At 43.7% G+C, this 19,476-nt stretch overlaps 1 protein-coding gene across 1 annotated transcript in view; it reads left to right on the top strand.

The window, feature by feature from the left end:
- Nucleotides 1-16,286, top strand: part of LOC111954040 (alpha-(1,6)-fucosyltransferase-like) — a 54,994-nt gene extending 38,708 nt beyond the window's left edge. The window contains 4 exon segments of the mRNA XM_023973539.1: nucleotides 1,411-1,499; nucleotides 1,502-1,589; nucleotides 3,926-4,076; nucleotides 14,160-16,286. Of these exon segments, the coding sequence (XP_023829307.1) occupies nucleotides 1,411-1,499; nucleotides 1,502-1,589; nucleotides 3,926-4,076; nucleotides 14,160-14,501 (670 nt within the window). The 3' untranslated portion in view covers nucleotides 14,502-16,286.
- The last annotated feature ends 3,190 nt before the right edge of the window (nucleotides 16,287-19,476 follow it).

The following is a 19,476-nucleotide window of genomic DNA, read 5'->3' as shown; positions in this document are numbered from 1 at the left end:
TGAGGAGAGTGAGTGAGTGAGTGAGTGAGTGAGTGAGTGAGTGAGTGAGTGAGTGAGTGAGTGAGTGAGTGAGTGAGTGAAAGGGGCTAGGGGAGGAATGCGAGAGGGGCTTCGGAGGGGAGGGACTGTATGAGGTATCTCACGACGTGGGAGCCAGCCGTCTCCCTGCATCCCCGCGCTCCTATGAAAAGCAATGCCGTAGCAGCAGAGCCTCTACCCTCAGTAGGCCTCTGCAACACACCAGACTACAGCATCTAAAAGCAGTCGTCAGCACAACCCCAGCCCCAGCGCAGCATCTCACAAGCAGTGGAGACAGCCAGAGAGGAGGGGCAGTGGAGAAGGAGGGAGGAAGGGATAGGGGGATTGATTACTCGCACGCCGTCTGGCACTAAGCGCCCAGGCACGGCCGCATCGTCTGCCAAGGAATGGGCGGTGGGATGAAGGGAGGGAAAGAGGAGAGAACGAGAGGAGGAACAAAACAGGAGAAGAGATGAAAGGAGAGAGAGAGCGGGAGAAAGACAGACAGAGACCATGGCAGAGAGAAGCAGAGAATGGAGAGGCTCGTAGTCAAGAGTCCCACTTATAATCAAAAGTCTCTTCAGATCAGATAGAGAGAGATGGAAGGAGAGAGTGAGAGAGCAGGGGAGTGAATATGAAGATATGAACAGAGAGAGAGAGAGTTAAATAGATGTAGAGAAACAAAGATGTTCACTTTCAGCCTTACGTGCACCTGTGGAGAATCCCTCCCCCACTCTACTCCTCTCCATCCCTCTCTCTCTCTTAATCTCTCGTTCCCTCTATTCTCTCTGATCCAGGAGTGTGTTAGGGTAAATAAAGGTGTTTGTTGCTTCAGTGAGCATCCCGAGGACTGGGCTGACTGATCTCAGGCCAGTTCTGGTAATTAGACACACTGTGTTTATTATCTCGTTCCTTCGATTTCTCATTCATTCGCTCTCTCTCTCTCTCTCTCTTTCTCTCGCTCTTTCTCTCTCTCTCGCTCTTTTCTCCCTCCTCTCTTTCTCTCTCTCTCTTATTCCCTTTGTCTCTACCTTCTTTATTCTCTCCCTCCAAACCATAGATGCTGGCTTTGTTGTGTTACGAGCGATTAAACAAAGAAAGCACTCAGTTTCACAAACACTTGCAGCACTGGTCTATTATTCGTCCGTTCTCTTCTTTCTCCCATTCAAACCCCCTTTCTTTCTGGCTTTAGTTTTCTGTCATTACTCCTACATGGTGCCACTGGGTATCTCTCTCTTTCTCTCTCTCGCTCTGATTATGGGCAAGACTGGCAAGGGCACAAAGATGCTGCCAAATGAAGTACAGTATGAAGTAGCTGATAGTGAACGTATTGACTGAAAGTATTGCCCTCTCTCTCGCTCCCTCCCTCCACCCCCGTCTCTGTCCCTGTAGGGTCCATGTTCGACGGACAGATAAGGTGGGGACGGAGGCTGCGTTCCACCCTATAGAGGAGTACATGGTGCACGTGGAGGAACAGTTCCAACACTGGCCAGACGCATCCACGTGGACAAGAAAACGATCTACCATGCAACAGGATGACCCTTCACTACTGCCACAGAGGCTAAGACGAAGTTGAGTGACAACCAATACCCGTATAACATGAAGTTTCGTGTGTGGTGTGTGCTGTGTGGTGTTGGTGTGTGGTGTGTCGTCGTGGTTGTGTGTGTTGGTGGTGTGTGGTGGTTGTGTGTGTGTGTGTTGTGTGGTGTGTGTGTGTCGTGTGCTGTTGTGTGTGTGTGTGTGTGTTGTGTGTGTCGTGCTGTGTGTGTGTGGTGTGTCTGTGTGTGTGGTGCCTCAGCTCCTATAAGGAATACCAGCTCAGATGAGCAGTAACCGGTGGAAATGCAACTCACCCACCAAAGAGCAAGCAGGCCAGACCAATAGGACAGGGAGGGGGGTGTAAGCGTTCCCGGTTGTGTGTTGGTATGGCAGAATCGCATCAAGAATCAAGTTCCATTAGTCTCTATGGCCAGAATGAACCGGTTGCGTGGAGTCGCCACAGACGTGGGGAGAGAAACCTTTCAGGTGGCGGGAAGTTTATAGGTCATAGTGAAAAGTCGGCCATACGGGAGGGGTGGCGTGAGGGGTAGGTCGGAGGGGTAGGCGGAGGGGCGTATTGTCCTGGTGTTGAGGGCCGTTTATGGTCAAATGTGTAGTAAACTGGTTTAGTTTGTTGGGCAGTGAGGGGTTGTCTGGCGTCGGGGAGCTTTAGGTTTGAAGTTGGTCATGGTTTTCAGTCCTCTCCAGACAGACAGTCGCGGCTGGAGAACTGTTGCTCTAGCCTGTCTTTGTACTGCTGTTTGGCTGCCCTAATTCCTGAGTGTATATCTTTCTTGGCTTCTCTATAGAGGTCCCTGGTCTTGCTCGTGTGGTCTTCCTCTTTGGAAGAAAGGAGAGCCCTAAGCTCACCAGTGACCCRTGGCTTATCGTTGCTGTGTGATAGAAAGGTATTTCATGGTATGCARTTCTCCTCACATACACTGATATAGGATGTGTCTGTGTAGTCGTGTATGTTGGCATTGTTGTCCTTGAATATGTTCCAATCCGTGGTGTCTAGGCAGTCCTTTAACTCCCCAATTGCCTCTTCAGTCCATTTCCGCACCGTATGGTTGACAGGTTTGGCAGTTTTTAGTTTCTGTCTGTATGCGGGGATGAGGTGAAGCATCACATGGTCTGAGTTGCCCAGAGGAGTGTGGGGGACAGTGTGGTATGCCCCTTTAATAGTGCTGTAAGAGTTTTTTATTGGCTTGTTGAACATTTCACCATTTGTTTGTAGCTGGGAAGTTGCTGGTGTGGTTAAAATCCCCCATGATGGTCAAAGTAGAATCCGRATATTTACTTTCCACCTATGTGATCTGATCAGCCTGCAGCTGTTGTGATGTGTGTGCACACAGGTGCTCGGCGTGATGTAGACTCTGGAGAGCATGCTTTAGACAGAATAGGGAAACACACACCATCTTTGAATTTACTGGACWGCTCCGGGATCAGCCCAGTTCAGCTGGAAGCCGGCTAGATCCACAGCGGTGTCGGGAAAAGAGGCATTAACCATAAAAAGCAGAGGTGAGAGAGAAATCTTTTTTTTCTCATCATCAGAAGTTGTAGCTCGTCGGATTTGTTGGCGAGTGAACGCACATTGGAGAGGGAGATGACGGAMAAGGGGCACGGAGTCCTCACCTTCTGAAAGGCACTACAGTCTCAGCTCCTCCTCCCCATGTGTCTCTGTCCCACAGTCCCATAACCTCGGTTTGAAGTCCGACTCGAAATCGGGGTAGTCTTCAGTAGTATATCGTTGGATGATGACAGAATTTCAGGACAAAAACCAGCCGGTAATGTGTCCCTAATATTCATTAGCCGTTCTGGGTGAAATCCACATTTTGTTGCGATCCAAAAGGGAACAAACAAACAAGTAAACACCCGAGCAGTGACCAAAACACTGTGGCTGATCACTGGCCACAACTGTGTGTGTGTGTGTATGATTGGCCGTTTCTGAAATCTTTCTTGCCTACTACTTACTAAAACTGCATACTGTATACCAATCGTACTAGATAAAACATACTGTTTTATAAAAATGTGAGCAATGAGCAACAACTATCAACCTTTTTGGTAGTGCATCCTCTTATCTAATTATCAGCTGATGATCAGTTGTTGTCAAACACACGTGGGTCTAAAAAGATGACTCTCCTCCTCAATAGTTTGCAGYRAATTCTACTAGATGAAAAGTCTACATGAGTATGACATCCTGGCATTCAAAGCATACTTCATTTTCAAAATTTCACTTAAAACATCATGTTTTCGCATACCCAAAATGCCTACTATTTAGAACGCAARTAYGGGTATTCAGACWCGGCCATTGTGTTTTTGTTTGTATGTAGAAGCCCATGTGTGTAATAGTATGTGTGTCCTACAGGTACCCTGACTATGAGTTCATCAGTGATAACTCCATCTCGTGGTCAGCCGGCCTGCACAACCGCTACACCGAGAACTCTCTGAGAGGAGTCATCCTAGACATACACTTCCTGTCCCAGACCGACTTCCTGGTCTGCACCTTCTCCTCACAGGTAGGTGTACCACATTCCAGGGGTTCTCAAAAGTGGGGTGTCTGCGAAGGTACTACAGGGTGTCCTTGGCTAAAGCAAAAACAAATATATATATATACACACACACAGTTATATATTATTTTTATGAATATTACTAACAGTAACAGATTAAACAAATTATGGCGAAGGGATCTGTGGAACATGTTTAGAGGGTGTAATACAATACAATGTAATATTATTAATGTACAATTTATATTCTTAATCATGAGCAACATGGGCCTGGGAGGCTCCCAGGGATATTGGTATCCTCAGTACTCCACCAATTATACATTTTTCAACTCAATACTTCTCAAAATTATATATTTTTTGTACATAAACGCACTGTATTTTAAGCTTTAAAACTGCAACGTTTTCTCTCTGCCTCATGGTAGAATGAGTCAAATCGCAGGAAATTAGCTTGAAAACTGAATTCATTCTCTCCGATGCAATGAGGCGAGCCTTTAAAATGTTCCTTCCCAGGGCCAGGGACTTGATTCTTACAGCCATGCACTGAAGTCATAGTAAAACTCCTTGTATGCTATTTTTATGATTATGAGGGGGTCTCTGATGATTTTGCTTTCACAAAAGARGTCCTCGGTCCCAAAAKGTTTGAGAACYCCTGCCATAGCCAACACAACACCCTTTAAGGGAATATAAGGTATATAATTCACTGATCTATACGGTTACAAACCTGAATAGTCTACTCCTACTTCCATTATCATGTTAAACAATGACCATAGGTGTCACGCCCTGAMCGTAGAGAGCTTTTTATGTCTCTATTTTGGTTTGGTCAGGGTGTGATTTGGGTGGGMATTCTATGTTCATTGTCTTTTTTTTATATTTCTTTGTGTTTGGCCGGGTGTGGTTCTCAATCAGAGGCAGCTGTCTATCGTTGTCTCTGATTGAGAACCATACTTAGGTAGCTTTTTCCACCTGTGTTTTGTGGGTAGTTGTTTTCTGTTTAGTGTTTTGCACCTTACAGGACTGTTTCGGTTTCGGTTATTCTCTTTGTTATTTTTATAGTGTTCAGTTTTCAAATAAACATGAACACTTACCGCCTGCGCTTTGGTCCGATTCCTCTTCTTCAGACGATGAAAACCTTACAATAGGAGATGGCAAGACAACAAATAGATCTGGACCAGGCACTTTTTTCATCTGAACAAGGTCTATATAGTCAAATCCACATAATGTACAGTGCATTCAGAAAGTATTCAGACCCCTCGGCTATTTCAACATTTTGTTACGTTACTAGCCTTATTCTAAAATTGATTACATCGTTTTATCCCTCGTCAATCTACACACAAAACTCATAATGACAAATCAAATGCAGTTTTAAGAAAATGTTAGCAAATTTATAAAATATACAAAACTGAAATATTACATTTAATAAGTATTCAGACCCTTTACTCATACTTTTTGAGCACCTTTGGCAGCGATTACAGCCTTGAGTCTTCTTGGGTATGACGCTACAAGCTTGGACACCTGTATTTGGCACATTGGCTAACCGGGCTATCTGCATTGTGTCCCGCACCCACCCACCCGCCAACCCCTCTTTTACGCTACTGCTACTCTCTGTTATCATATATGACTATAGGTACTTAAACATATCACATGTCATACACTATATCAGCCCAACTAACCGGTGCCTTATGTAGCCTCGCTACTGTTATAGCCTTGCTAGTGATATAGCCTCGCTACTGTTTTTTCATGTCTTTTACTGTTTGTTTTTATTTCTTTACTTACTATTTTCACCTAATACTTTTTTTGCAACTGTGGTTAGAGCCTGTAAGTAAGCATTCACTGTGAGGTCTACAGTGTTGTATTCGCGCACGTGACAAATAACTTAGATTTTATTTGATTGGAGAGTTTCCCATTCTTCTGCTAGATCCTCTCAGGCTCTGTCAGGTTGGATGGGGAGCGTCGCTGCACAGCTATTTTCAGTCCTCCCAGGATGTTCGATCGGGTTCAAGTCCGGGCTCTGCTGGGCCACTCAAGACATTCAGAAAATTGTCCCGAAGCCACTCCTGCGTTTACTTGTCTTGGCTGTGTGCTTGGGGTCGTTATTCTGTTGGAAGTGAACCTTCGCACCAGTCTGAGGTCCTGAGTGCTCTGGAGCAGGTTCATCAAGGATCTCGCTGTACTTTCTCCGTTATCTTTCCCTCCATCTGAACTAGTCTCTAGTCCTCACTGAAAACATCCCACAGCGTGATGCTGCACACATGCTTTACCGAGGAATGGTGCAGTTTCGTCCAGACGTGACACTTGGCATTCAGGCCACAAGAGTTCAATCTTGTTTCATCAGACCAGAGAATCTTGTTTCTCGCGTGGTCTGAGAGTCCTTTAGTCCTTTTGGCAAACTCCAAGCAGAGTTTGGCAGGGCAGCCAGCTCTAGGAAGAGTCTTGGTGTTCCAAACTTCTTCCATTTAGAGTGATGGAGACACTGTGTTCTTGGTGACATCAATGCTGCAGAAATGTTTTGTTACCCTTCCCAGATCTGTGCTCGACACAATCCTGTCTCAGAGCTCTACGGACAATTCCTTAGACTCATGGCTTGGTTTTTGCTCTGACAAGCACTGCCAACTGTGGATCCTTATATAGACAGTTGTGGGCCTTTCCAAATCATGTCCAATCAATTGAATTTACCACAGGTAACTCCAATAAAGTTCTAGAAACATCTCAAGGATGACAATGGAACAGGATGCTCCTGAGCTCAATTTCGAGTCTATAGCAAAGGGTCCGAATACTTATGTATTTCTGTTTTTTTGCTTTAATACATTTGCAAAAGTTTCTAAAAACTGTTCGCATTGTCATTATGGGCTATTGTGTGTAGATGAGGAATTTGTTTTATTTAACCCATTTAGAATAGGCTGTAACGTCACAAAATGTGGAAATGTCAAGGGTCTGAATACTTTCTGAATGCACTTAAGCTAACAGCAAGCTGCCATGATTCTTCATGCTTCCTGGTCACATGTCCTGTTTCCTGTATCTATACTTTCTGTTTCCTATACAGTGTCTTCAGAAAGTATTCCATATTTGGTTGTGTCACAGCCTGAATTCAAAATGGATTAAATAAAAAAAATTAAACACACCTGTCTACACACAATACCCCATAATGACATAGTGAAATAATGTATTTTTGGGGGGGGGGCTAATTTATTGAAATTTAAATACAGAAATATCTAAATACATAAGTATTCACACCCCTGAGTCAATACTTTGTAGAAGGACCTTTGGCAGCGATTATAGCTGTGCGTCTTTCTGGGTAAGTCTCTAAGAGCTTTCCACACCTGGATTGTGCAATATTTTCCCATTATTACTCTCAAAATTCTTCAAGCCCTGTCAAACTGTATGTTGATCATTGCTAGACAATCATTTTCAGGTCTTGCCATAGATATTCAARTAGATTTAAGTCAAAACGAAGCCACTTRTTGTCCTGCTCCCAGTGTCTGATAGAAAGCAGACTTTTCCTCTAGGATTTTGCCTGTGTTTAGCTCCAAACTGCCCAGTCCTTAACTAGTACAAGCATAACCATAACATGATGCAGCTACCACTATACTTGGAAATATGGAGAGTGGTACTCCGTAATGTGTTSTATTGGTTCTACTAAGCTAAACWCAGCAAAAATTGAAAKGTCTTCTCACTGTCAACTRTGTTYATTTTCAGCAAACTTAACATCTGTAAATATTTGTATGAACATAACAAGATTCAACAACTGAGACATAAACTGAACAAGTTTCACAGACATGTGACTAACAGAAATKGAATAATGTGTCCCTGAACAAAGGGGGGTCAAAATCAAAGYAAYARTCAGTATCTGGTGTGGCCACCAGCTGCATTAAGTCCTGCAGTGCATCTCCTCCTCATGGACTGCACCAGACTTCGCCATTTGCGTGTGGATATTACCCCAACTCTTCCACCAAGGAGCAGAGAAAGTTCCCGGACATTACTGGGGGGAATGGCCTAGCCTAGCCCTCACCTCGATCCAAAAGGTCCAGATGCTCAATGGGATTGAGATCTGGGCTATTCGCTGGCCATGGCGAGAATACTGACATTCCGTCTTGCAGGAAATAACGCACAGAACGAGCAGTAATGGCTGGTGGCATTGTCATGCTGAGGGTCATGTCAGGATGAGCCTGCGGGAAGGGTACCACATGAGGGAGGAGGATGTCTTCCCTGTAACGCAGCATTGAGATTGCCTGCACTCGTCAGTGAAGAGCGTTTTTTCCAGTCCTTCTGGTCCAGCGACCGTGGGTTATGCCATAGGCGACGTTGTTGCGGTGATGTCTGGTGAGGACCTGCCTTACAACAGGCCTACAACCTCAGTCCAGTCTCTGACAGCCTACTGCGGACAGTCTGAGCACTGATGGAGGGATTGTGCATTCCTGGTGTAACTCGGGCAGTTGTTGTTGCAATCCTGTACCTGTCTCGCAGGTGTGATGTTTGGATGTACCGATCCTGTGCAGGTGTTGTTGCACGTGGTCTGCCACTACGAGGACGATCAGCTGTTTGTCCTGTCTCACTCTAGCGCTGTCTTAGGCGTCTCATAGTAACGATTGCAATTTAGTGCCCTGGTCACATCTGCAGTCCTCATCCCTCCTTGCTCATGCCTAAGGCACGTTCATGCAGATGAGCAGGGACCCTTTGGTGTTTTTCAGAGTCAGTAGAAAGGCCTCATTATGGTCCTAAGTTTTCATAACTGTGACCTTAATTGCCTACCGTCTGTAAGCTGTTAGTGTCTTAACGACTTTTCCACAGGTGCATGTTAATTATTTTGTTTATGGTTCATTGAACAAGCATGGGAAACAGTGTCTAAACCCTATACATGAAGATCTGTGAAGTTATTTGCATTTTTACGAATTATCTTTGAAAGACAGGGTGCTGAAAGGTATGTTTCTGTTTTTTGCTGAGTTTATATGGATTTGTTGCTAATCGATTTAGAATTATTATTATAAAAAATTTTTACACTTTTTTTGACACTTTGACACTTAACCCCTTATTTTGTCACTAACAGTCTCCATATATACTTCCATTCATTGTTTTTCAACCGGTAACAGGGGACCTTCAGACGAATCTTGTGAGCCTGTGGGCGTACTAGATTAAACAACCAACATGTATGTGTTCGTGAGAGTCTCACCCTCACAGAAGGGTCAAATTAGTGTTCGGACGCTACAGACAGAAGTTGGCAGATCGGCTGTACCGATTTCAGACAAGTCCCAAGACACTCGTGGGGGTCGTAGAGCAAAACGGAGGACACTAACTGTTTCGTGAGAGTCTCATCTTTCCATAGAGTTTGTAGGCCAAACCGTTGCGACGCTACAGACGATTTTGTGAGAAGACCGATTTGATGTCTCATTGTCTGACAAACACCGCTCTAGATATGTACCTTTCACCGCGGATGTGGAAGTGCAACATATGCGGATGCAGTGGGTCGATACGCCTAATGCATATTTTTATGGAATGTATTTATTATGCTAATTCGATTTCCATGGGGGCGCAGAAATTGACCGTAGGGGTTTAAACTATTTTAAAGTCACCATGGGCCTCATGATGAAATCACAAAGCGGTTTCCTTCCTCTCCGTCAACTGAGTTAAAAAGGATGCATGTGTCTTCGTAGTTACTGGGTGTGAGTGCCCTTCTTTGCGAGGCATTGGAAAACCCTGTTTTTTTGGGTTGAATTTGTGTTTGAAATTCACTGCTCGGCTGAGGGACCATTAAGATCATTTTATGTGAGTGGTAAAGAGATGAGGTAGTCTCATGAATCATGTTAAACACTATTATTGCATTCAGAGTGAGTCCATGTGTCACGCCCTGATTAGAGATCCTTTTTATGTCTCTATTTAGTTTGGTCAGGGTGTGATTTGGGGTGGGTATTCTATGTTCTTTAGTTCTATTATTTGTATTTCTATGTTTTGGCCGGGTAGGGTTCTCAATCAGGGACAGCTGTCTATCGTTGTCTCTGATTGAGAACCATACTTAGGTAGCCCTTTTTCCCACCTGTCTTTGTGGGAGGTTAACTTTGTTTGTGGCAMATATCCCTTTAGCTTCACAGTTGTTTTGGATTGTTTATTGTTTTTGTCGGCGTCATATAAATAAAGGAATATGTACACTCACGACGCTGCACATTGGTCTACTTCTGTTGACGACCGTGACASCATGGAACTTCTTATGTGACTTGTGAAGCAACTGTTTACTCCTGAAGTTATTTAGGCTTGCCATAGCAAAGGGGTTGAATACTTATTGACTCAAGACATTTCAGCTTTTCATKTTTCCACTTTGACATGATGGGGAATTGTGTGTAGGCTGGGGCCGATAGAGATGGTTGCCTCGCTTCAAGTCCATAGGAAACTATGCAGTAATTTGTCTTTTATGTATTATTTCTTACATTGTTAGCCCAGAAAATCTTAAATGTTATTACAKACAGCCGGGAAGAACTATTGGATATAAGAGCGGGTCAATACGACTTTCCCGAAGCGGATCCTTTGTTCGGACCTCCACCCTGGACATTGGATCTAATCCCAGAGGCCGACCCAAAACAAAGTCGTCGCCAGAGGAGAGGCAGACGGAGCGGCCTCCTGGTCAGACTTAGAAGGCGAGCMAYCATCCAGCGCTTCCGAGGTTATTACTCGCCAATGTCCAGTGTCTAGACAACAAGGTGGACRAAATTAGGGCACGAGTTGCCTTCCAGAGAGACATCAGAGATTGTAACATGCTCTGTTTCACGGAAACATGGCTCACTCGGGATATGTTGTCAGAGTCGGTACAGCCACCGGGTTTCTTCATGCGTCGCGCCGACAGAAGCATCTCTCTGGTAAGAAGAAGGGTGGGGGTGTTAGCCTCATGATTAACGACTCATGGTGTAATCATAACAACATACCGGAACTCAAGTCCTTTTGTTCACCTGACCTAGAATTCCCCCACCCCCAAGCAGATACCTYGAYGGTCCTGAAAGAACTTCACTGGACTCTATGTAAACAGGAAACCATATATCCTGAGGATGCATTTATTGTAGCTGGGGATTTTAGTAAAGCTACTTTGAGAACAAGGATCCCTAAATTCTACCAGCACATTGACTGTAGTACACGCTCGAGCAAAACACTGGACCACTGCTACTCTAACTTCCGCAATGCATACAAGGCCCTCCCCGCCCTCCCTTCAGCAAATCTGACCATAACTCCATCTTGTTGCTCCCTTCCTATAGGCAGAAACTAAAACAGGAAGCGCCCGTGCTTTGGTCTATCCAACGCTGGTCTGACCAATTGGATTCCACACTTCAAGATTGCTTCGATCACATGGACTGGTATATGTTCCGGGTAGCCTCAGACAATAACATTGATGTATCGCTGACTCTGTGAGCAAGTTTATACGGAAGTATATAAGAGATGTTGTGASTATTAAAACCTTCCATAACCAGAAACCGTGGATTGATGGAAGCATTCGCGCAAAACTGAAAGCGCGAACCACCGCATTTAATCATGGCTTGGYGWCTGGAAACATGACCGAATTCAAACAGTGTAGTTATTACAAGGCAATCAAAGAAGCAAAGTGTCAGTATAGAGACAAAGTAGAGTCGCAATTCAACGGCTCAAACAAGAGACGTATGTGGCAGGGTCTACAGACAATCATGGATTACAAAAAGAAAACCAGCCCCGTCGCGGACATCAACGTCTTGCTCCCAGACAAATTAAACAACTTCTTTGCGCGCTTTGAGGACAATACAGTGCCACCGACACAGCCCGCTACCAAAGACTGTGGGCTCTCTTTCTCCRTGGCCGACGTGAGTCAAACRTTTAAGCATGTTAACCCTCGCAAGGCTGCTGGCCCAGACGGCATCACTAGCCGCATCCTCAGAGCATGCGCAGACCAGCTGGCTGGTGTGTTTACGGACATATTCAATCAATCCCTATCCCAGTCTGCTGTCCCCACATGCTTCAAGTTGGCCACCATTGTTCCTGTTCCCAAGAATGCTAAGGTAACTGAACTAAATGACTATCGCCCCATAGCACTCACTTCTGTCATCATGAAGTGCTTTGAGAGACTGAGTCAAGGATCATATCACCTCCACMCTATCTGATATCCTAGACCCAYTCCAATTTTCTTACCACCCCAATAGGTCCACAGATGATGCAATCGACTGCACACTGCCCTATCCCATCTGAACAAGAGGAATACTTATGTAAGAATGCTGTTCAATGACTACAGCTCAGCATTCAATACCATAGTACCCTCCAAATTCATCATTAAGCATGAGACCCTGCGTTTCGACCCCGTCCTGTGCAACTGGATCCTGGACTTTCTGACGGGCCGCACCCAGGTGGTGAAGGTAGGAAGCAACATCTCTACCCCGCTGATCATCAACACTGGGGCCCCACAAGGGTGTGTTCTCAGCCCTCTCCTGTACTCCCTGTTCACCTATGACTGCGTGGCCATGCACGCCTCCAACTCAATCATCAAGTTTGCAGACGACACTACAGTGGTAGGCTTGATTACCAACAACGACGAGTCAGCCTACAGGGAGAAGGTGAGGGCCCTCGGAGTGTGGTGTCAGGAAAATAACCTCTCACTCAACGTCAACAAAACAAAGGAGATGATCGTGACTTCAGGAAACAGCAGAGGAGCACCCCCCTATTCACATTGACGGGACAGTAGTGGAGAAGGTGGAAAGTTTTAAGTTCCTCGGCGTAACACATCACGGACAAACTGAAATGTCCACCCACACAGACAGTGTGTGGAAGAAGGCACAACAGCGCCTCTTCAATGTCAGGCTGAAAGAATTTGTCTTGTTACCTAAAACCATCACAAACCTTTACAGATGCACAATCGACAGCATCCTGTCGGGCTGATCATCGCCTTGTACGGCAACTGAACCACCCTCAACGCAGGCTCTCCAGAGGGTTAGCAGTCTGCCACAACGCATCACCGGGGGGAAAACTACCTGCCCGTCAGGACACCTACAGCACGCATGTCACAGGAAGGCCGAAAAGATCATCAAGGACAACAACCACCCGAGCCACTGCCTGTTCACCCCGCTATCATCCATGAAGGCGAGGTCAGTACAGGTGCATCAAAGCGGGACCGAGAGACTTGAAAACAGCTTCTATCTCAACGCATCAGACTATTAGAAAGCCATCACTAACATAGAGAGGCTGCTGCCAGCATGCAGACTCAAATCACTGGCCACTTTAACAAATGGATTTAATAAAAGGTATCACTAGTCACTTTAATTAAATAATGCCACTTTAATAATGTTTACATATCCTACATTACTCATCTCATATGTATATACTGTATTTTATACCATCTATTGCATCTTGCCTATGCCGCACGGCCATCGTGCATCCATATATTTATACGTGTCACGGCCGTCRTACGGAGGAGACCAAGGCGCAGCGAGGTATGCGTACATTCTTCTTTAATATAAAAATGAACACTGAACAAAACTAACAAAATAACAAAACGAACCATGAAGCTATACAAATGAGTGCTGAACAGGCAACTACACATAGACAAGAACCTACAAAACCAAAATTGAAAATGGCAACCTAAATATGATCCCCAATCAGAGACAACGATAAACAGCTGCCTCTGATTGGGAACCAATTCAGGCCACCATAGACATACATATACCTAGACTACCAAACCCCTAGACATACAAAAAACCCTAGACAATACAAAACTAGCATACCCACCCTCGTCACACCCTGACCTAACCAAAATAATAAAGAAAAGAGAGATAACTAAGGTCAGGGTCTGACAATATGTACATATTCTTATTCCATCCCCTTACATTTGTGTGTATAAGGTAGTCATTGTGAATTTGTTAGATTACTTGTTAGATATTACGGCACTGTCGGAACTAGAAGCACAAGCATTTCTCTACACTCGCATTAACATCTGCTAACCATGTGCATGTAACCAATACAATTTGATTTGATAACACAACAACAACAAAAAAGTGAAGGGGTGTGAATACTTTCTGAAGGAACTGTATCTGTACTTCCTGTTTTCTGTAGCTCTACTTCCTGTTTATACCTCCTGTTTCCTGTATCTCTTCTTTCTGGTTCCAGGTGTGCCGCGTGGCCTACGAGATCATGCAGACGCTGCACCCGGACGCCTCCTCCTTCTTCCACTCGCTAGACGACATCTACTACTTCGGGGGCCAGAACGCCCACAACCAGATCGCCATCTACCCCCACCACCCCCGCAACCCCGAAGACATACCCCTGGAGCCCGGTGACGTCATCGGCGTGGCGGGGAACCACTGGGATGGCTACTCGAAAGGGGTCAACCGTAAAATGGGCCGCACTGGCCTCTACCCGTCCTACAAAGTCAAGGAGAAGATCGAGACCGTGAAGTACCCCACGTACCCCGAGGCAGACAAGCTGCTCTCAAACTCCCAACAGAAATGAAGAAGAAAGGGAAAGATGAAAATAAAATTAGAGAAAGAGACTCTGAATCAGTGATAGAACAGGGGGAAAATGATGGTAGTGTTTAGGCCTCACTAGAGCGCTGTGTGTGTGTGTGTGTGTGTGTGTGTGTGTGTGTGTGTGTGTAAATTATGGAATCTTGCAGCTGCCACTACATCGTCCCCGTGCACACAGATTATGAAGAAAAGTATCAATCAAACATTGATTTCAAACTAACCTGAAAACAATTAAACGCCCGTAGCCGACAACGTGGATTGGGAATGGAACTAGCCAATCGGGTCGAGCCTTGGATCAAGGGCTGAAAAACAATTATAAAGTGGATGAAAAAAACTTGTTTTAATTTCTTTTCAATTATTTTGGTGGTTTTAATTCTATTCTTGCCTTATTTTTTCTCTMCTGTGTTCATTAAATGTACTGTATCTTGCATCTTCCCCTTGCCATATTCACTCACTRCGTTCCTCCCCTCTCCTTTCGCTCCAATAGCACTGTCCTACATCTTGTCTTTCATGTGCAGTTCCTTTTATACCACCTTAATGGGCTTTTTAACAAGTGATTTTAACGTGCGTGTGTCTGTTTAGGGGGCATGACATGATGCCTGTCATCAGTGAGCGGCATCCTTATGTCCTTATTCCTGACTGAATAGTTGTGTTGTGCTCTATGMGACTGGTGGTGATAGTTGGACCCTTAGCAGGAACTTACAACAAACTATGAACTATGGTGACCAATAGTGAAGATTGATGATGGTGAACAATGTTGATCTATGTTGAACAATAATACTCTATGGTGACCTATGATTACCTTTGAACTATGATGACCTATAATGATCTACGGTGAACTACAGTGCACACAGGAGCACTCTCTAGGCTCACCAAACAAAGCACTCCACTGAGCTAATGTCCTTTTGACATCTCTACGTCCGTCTAAGTCCATCTGTTTGTTTGTTGTATTTTTTTTGCTACTAACATTACTGTTGGAAATATGAGGGGGGAACAAAGAGATGCCTCTGTTGAAATTGATAATGCTRTGTCATAAGAGGTTTGTAATCGACCGTGATAAAGAACTTTGTCATAGCTTATGTTCTGGGGGCATTTTCTTTGATAACAACCACTSATCGAATAAACTTGACAAACCAAGTGGCACTTGTGATGTCCCGCTCCATCTACATTAAAATGAATCCAAAATGATTCCACCTCTACCCTCAAAMCCCCCCCCAAAACTCCTTATGAATGATGCTGAATAAATGTGTTATGAAGGTTGGTTTGGATGACACCACTACTCCCACAAAGGTTGATATTAATTGTTCAATGTGAACCTACCAGGAATGTCATTGTCCCAAATCAAGATGGACTCCTAGTCAGGTGACCTATCATCATCAGCTGACCAGTCACCTGACCTCATCAAGATGACAAACATTTTATGGTTTGACAGCCATCAGAGGACTTCATCCAGTATGTGTTCGTGACATGAGTGTTATGTRCTGTATGCCTTAACCCTTCAAGTAGTGGCATCCCTTTTCCTTTAGAAGAAAGGGTCCAGCCAGAGCCAAATATTTAGAGAGTTGGGACAATGCAGTTTCTGTCTGAACGTTCCGAGAGCGCTACATTCTCCTCCGTAGCCATTGCTTAGTGATAACTGACGCTTCCGTGTTGTGCTGTTTATTCTGAACGTTTTCTAAACCAATGAAGATGTCCATTTGTTGACACTACAATCATATCTATATAAACACAGTAAAGACTTGGATACACATGATCCTGAATGCTAATCAATAAAAACGTCTATTAAATTCACTGCTCTGTTTTGCTTGTTTACAGTGGGTCATTTCATAGGGAACTGTCGGAGGCRCTATCTGATTACATCACCAAAATGTTGAGAATAAAAGCAATAAAATGGCGTCCGTTCTAGAAGTTGTCCAAACTCTCTGAATATATGGCTCTGGGTCYGGCGGCACTGACGGCCAAGGCTGTCGATGCCCCCTTGTGTGGCCGYAATGCCCACTAAAAAAGATCCATGCTTTGCTGCCAAAGTGGCAATTGTGCCCTTGGGCTGAATATAATAATTCCCTTCTCACGGCTGCCAATCACCGTTCTCCTAAGCGTCTCTCACTCATATCGCTCTCTCAGATATCTAAATTGAACTCTGTGAAGCATTTAGTTGGTTTGCAATTTCTGAGGCTGGTAACTCTAATGAACTTATCCTCTGCAGCAGAGGTAAATCTGGGTCTTCCTTTCCTGTGGCGGTCCTCATGAGAGCCAGTTTCATCATAGCGCTTGATGGTTTTTGCGACTGCACTTGAAAAAAAACGTTCAAAAAGCAGACATTTTCCGATTGACTGACCTGTCATTTCTCTTTGGTTATTTGAGCTGTTCTTGGCATAATATCGACTTGGTCTTTTACCAAATAGGGCTATCTTCTGTATACACCCCTACCTTGTCACAACACAACTGATTGGCTCAAATACGTTAAGAAGGAAAGAAATTCCACAAAGGTACTTTAAAAAAAGCACACCTGTTAATTCTCCCGGCTGCCAATCACTGTACTCCTAACGCCTCTCACTCAAATCGCTCTCTCAGATATCTAAATTCTTATTAGCCATACCTGTCACGTGATCGGGTCTTCTCACAGGCATCGCAGCTCTGAAGCAGGCTACAAGAGAAGACAACAAGCATCGGGGATGCAACAGCATCGAATCCGAGGCACTTATTGAGAGATATGAGACTGTCCACATTACTTTTCGTAAGCTAACATGATGAGTAGGCCTAACGAACAACAAAAGTACTAGCCTATGTCAATCTACTATTCCCCATAGTACAAAAGTCAACCTTTTCTATTAGTCAACTTGTCCTTCTGTACGAGAAAAAATATTTCCAACATACTCTGGGATAGTTGTGGTCCGACAGATCCCAAATGAATACACACCCTATAGCCTACATACAAATACAAATGAACAACTGAGGCTGATGCAACAGATCAGAACGTTTAGCTTAAAATATTGATGAACTATAAGCTATTTCTTCACATTATAAATGCAGCAATGCGCGCAAGGGGTGTAGGCTATACTCTCAAATGTTCTTAAAATGCAATTTTAACGGAAGTGCCACACAAATGCGAGCTCTTCATATGACAGAGAATGAAAATATCCTTCAGAAATGTAGTAAGACACATATACAAGCATGTGTTGTTAACATGACTGAGCAACGAAAGAAAGCTGAGAACATGAGATAAATAGGCTACTAGTTTCAATGGCATATGAGGAAGTGTTTATGAAATAATCCCCTTAACATTCCGTCGAACATGGTAAAACATGCGTCATAAAATGGTTTTAAAACAATTACGTTTATAGTTTCTATAATGTTGACTGCCTCACTACAGATTCGAAGGTGTGAGGTTGCAGTGCACTGGCCTTTCTCTCCTATCTTGACTAACAGTGCCTCAAGTATGTCGACTGAATCCAGCCTTCAGCTTTTAATAATGATCCTACTTTAATTTTGTCAAACAAGTCTGGTGTTTAGCCTATATATTATAATATATATATATATATAATATATACATAGGATATAAATAATATAGGCTAAATATTATATAACGTATAAATAATAATAGTATATGGGCATATATATATTATATATATATATATATATATATATATATATATATATATATATATACTGTATATACAGATATATGTAATAAAAGTCTAATTAAATTGTTGGCTACATTTCAGGTGCCTCATGTAAACGTAGGATGATTACTGTAAATGTACATAAATAATTAGGCTACATGTCGAAATGTAGGCGATAGCCTATGAGCATTGGATGCAGCCTGTCATGTCCAGACCGATGCTGACATGAGGCACCTGGAAAATGTAGCGCAAACTTTAATTAGATTTTTATTACAAATATACAGTACCAGTCAAAAGTGTTGGGCACACCTACTTTTACAAGGTTTTCTTGATCTTTACTGTTTTCTACATTGTAGAATAATAGTGAAGACATCAAAGCTATATGGTAACACATGGATTCAAGTAGTAACCAACAAGTGTGAAACAAAGCAAAAATATATTTTATATTTGAGATACTTCAAAGTAGCCACCCTTCCTTGATGAAAGCTTTGCACACCTTGGCATTTTCTCAACCAGTTTCATGAGGGTGTCACCTGGAATACATTTCAATTAACAGGTGTGTGCCTTTTAAAAGTTAAATTGTGGAATTTCTTTCCTTCTTAAGCGTTTGAGTCAATCAGTTGTGTTGTGACAAGGTAGGGTAGTATACAGAAGATAGCCCTATTTGGTAAAAGACCAAGTCCATATCATGGCAAGAACAGCTCAAATAACCAAAGAGAAACGACAGACCATCATTACCATTGAAGGTCAGTCAATCCTGAAAATGTCAAGAACTTTGAATGTTTCTTCAAGTGCAGTCGATAAAAACCATTAAGCGCTATGATGAAACTGGCTCTCATGTTATTGGTGCCGCCACAGGGACAGAAGACCCAGAGTTACCTCTGATGCAAAGGAATTAAGTCTTAGGGTTACCGCCTCAGAATTTGCAGCCCAAATAAATGCTTCAACAGAGATTCAAGTAACAGACATATCTCAACATCAACTGTTCAGAGGAGACTGTGTGAATGAGGCCTTCATGGTTGACTTTCTGCAAAGAAACCACTGCTTAAGGACACCAATAATAAGAAGAGACTTGCTTGGGCCAAGAAACACAAGCAATGGACATTAGACCATTGGAAATCTGTCCTTTGGTCTGATAAATCCAAATTTGAGATTTTTGGTTTCAACCGCCATGTCTTTGTAGGTGATGGATAATCTCCGCATGTGTGGTTCCACCGTGAAAGCCTGGAGGAGGTGGTGTGATGGATTTATTAGAATTCAAGGCACATTTAACCAGCATGGCTACCACAGCATTTCTGCCAACCCATCTGGTTTGCGCTTTAGTGGGACTGTCATTTG

Source organism: Salvelinus sp. IW2-2015, linkage group LG28 (genome assembly GCF_002910315.2).
Source record: "Salvelinus sp. IW2-2015 linkage group LG28, ASM291031v2, whole genome shotgun sequence".
Lineage (NCBI taxonomy): Eukaryota > Metazoa > Chordata > Actinopteri > Salmoniformes > Salmonidae > Salvelinus > Salvelinus sp. IW2-2015.
The sequence above is the reverse complement of the archived record's forward strand: the minus strand, read 5'-3'. Positions and strand labels throughout refer to the sequence as shown.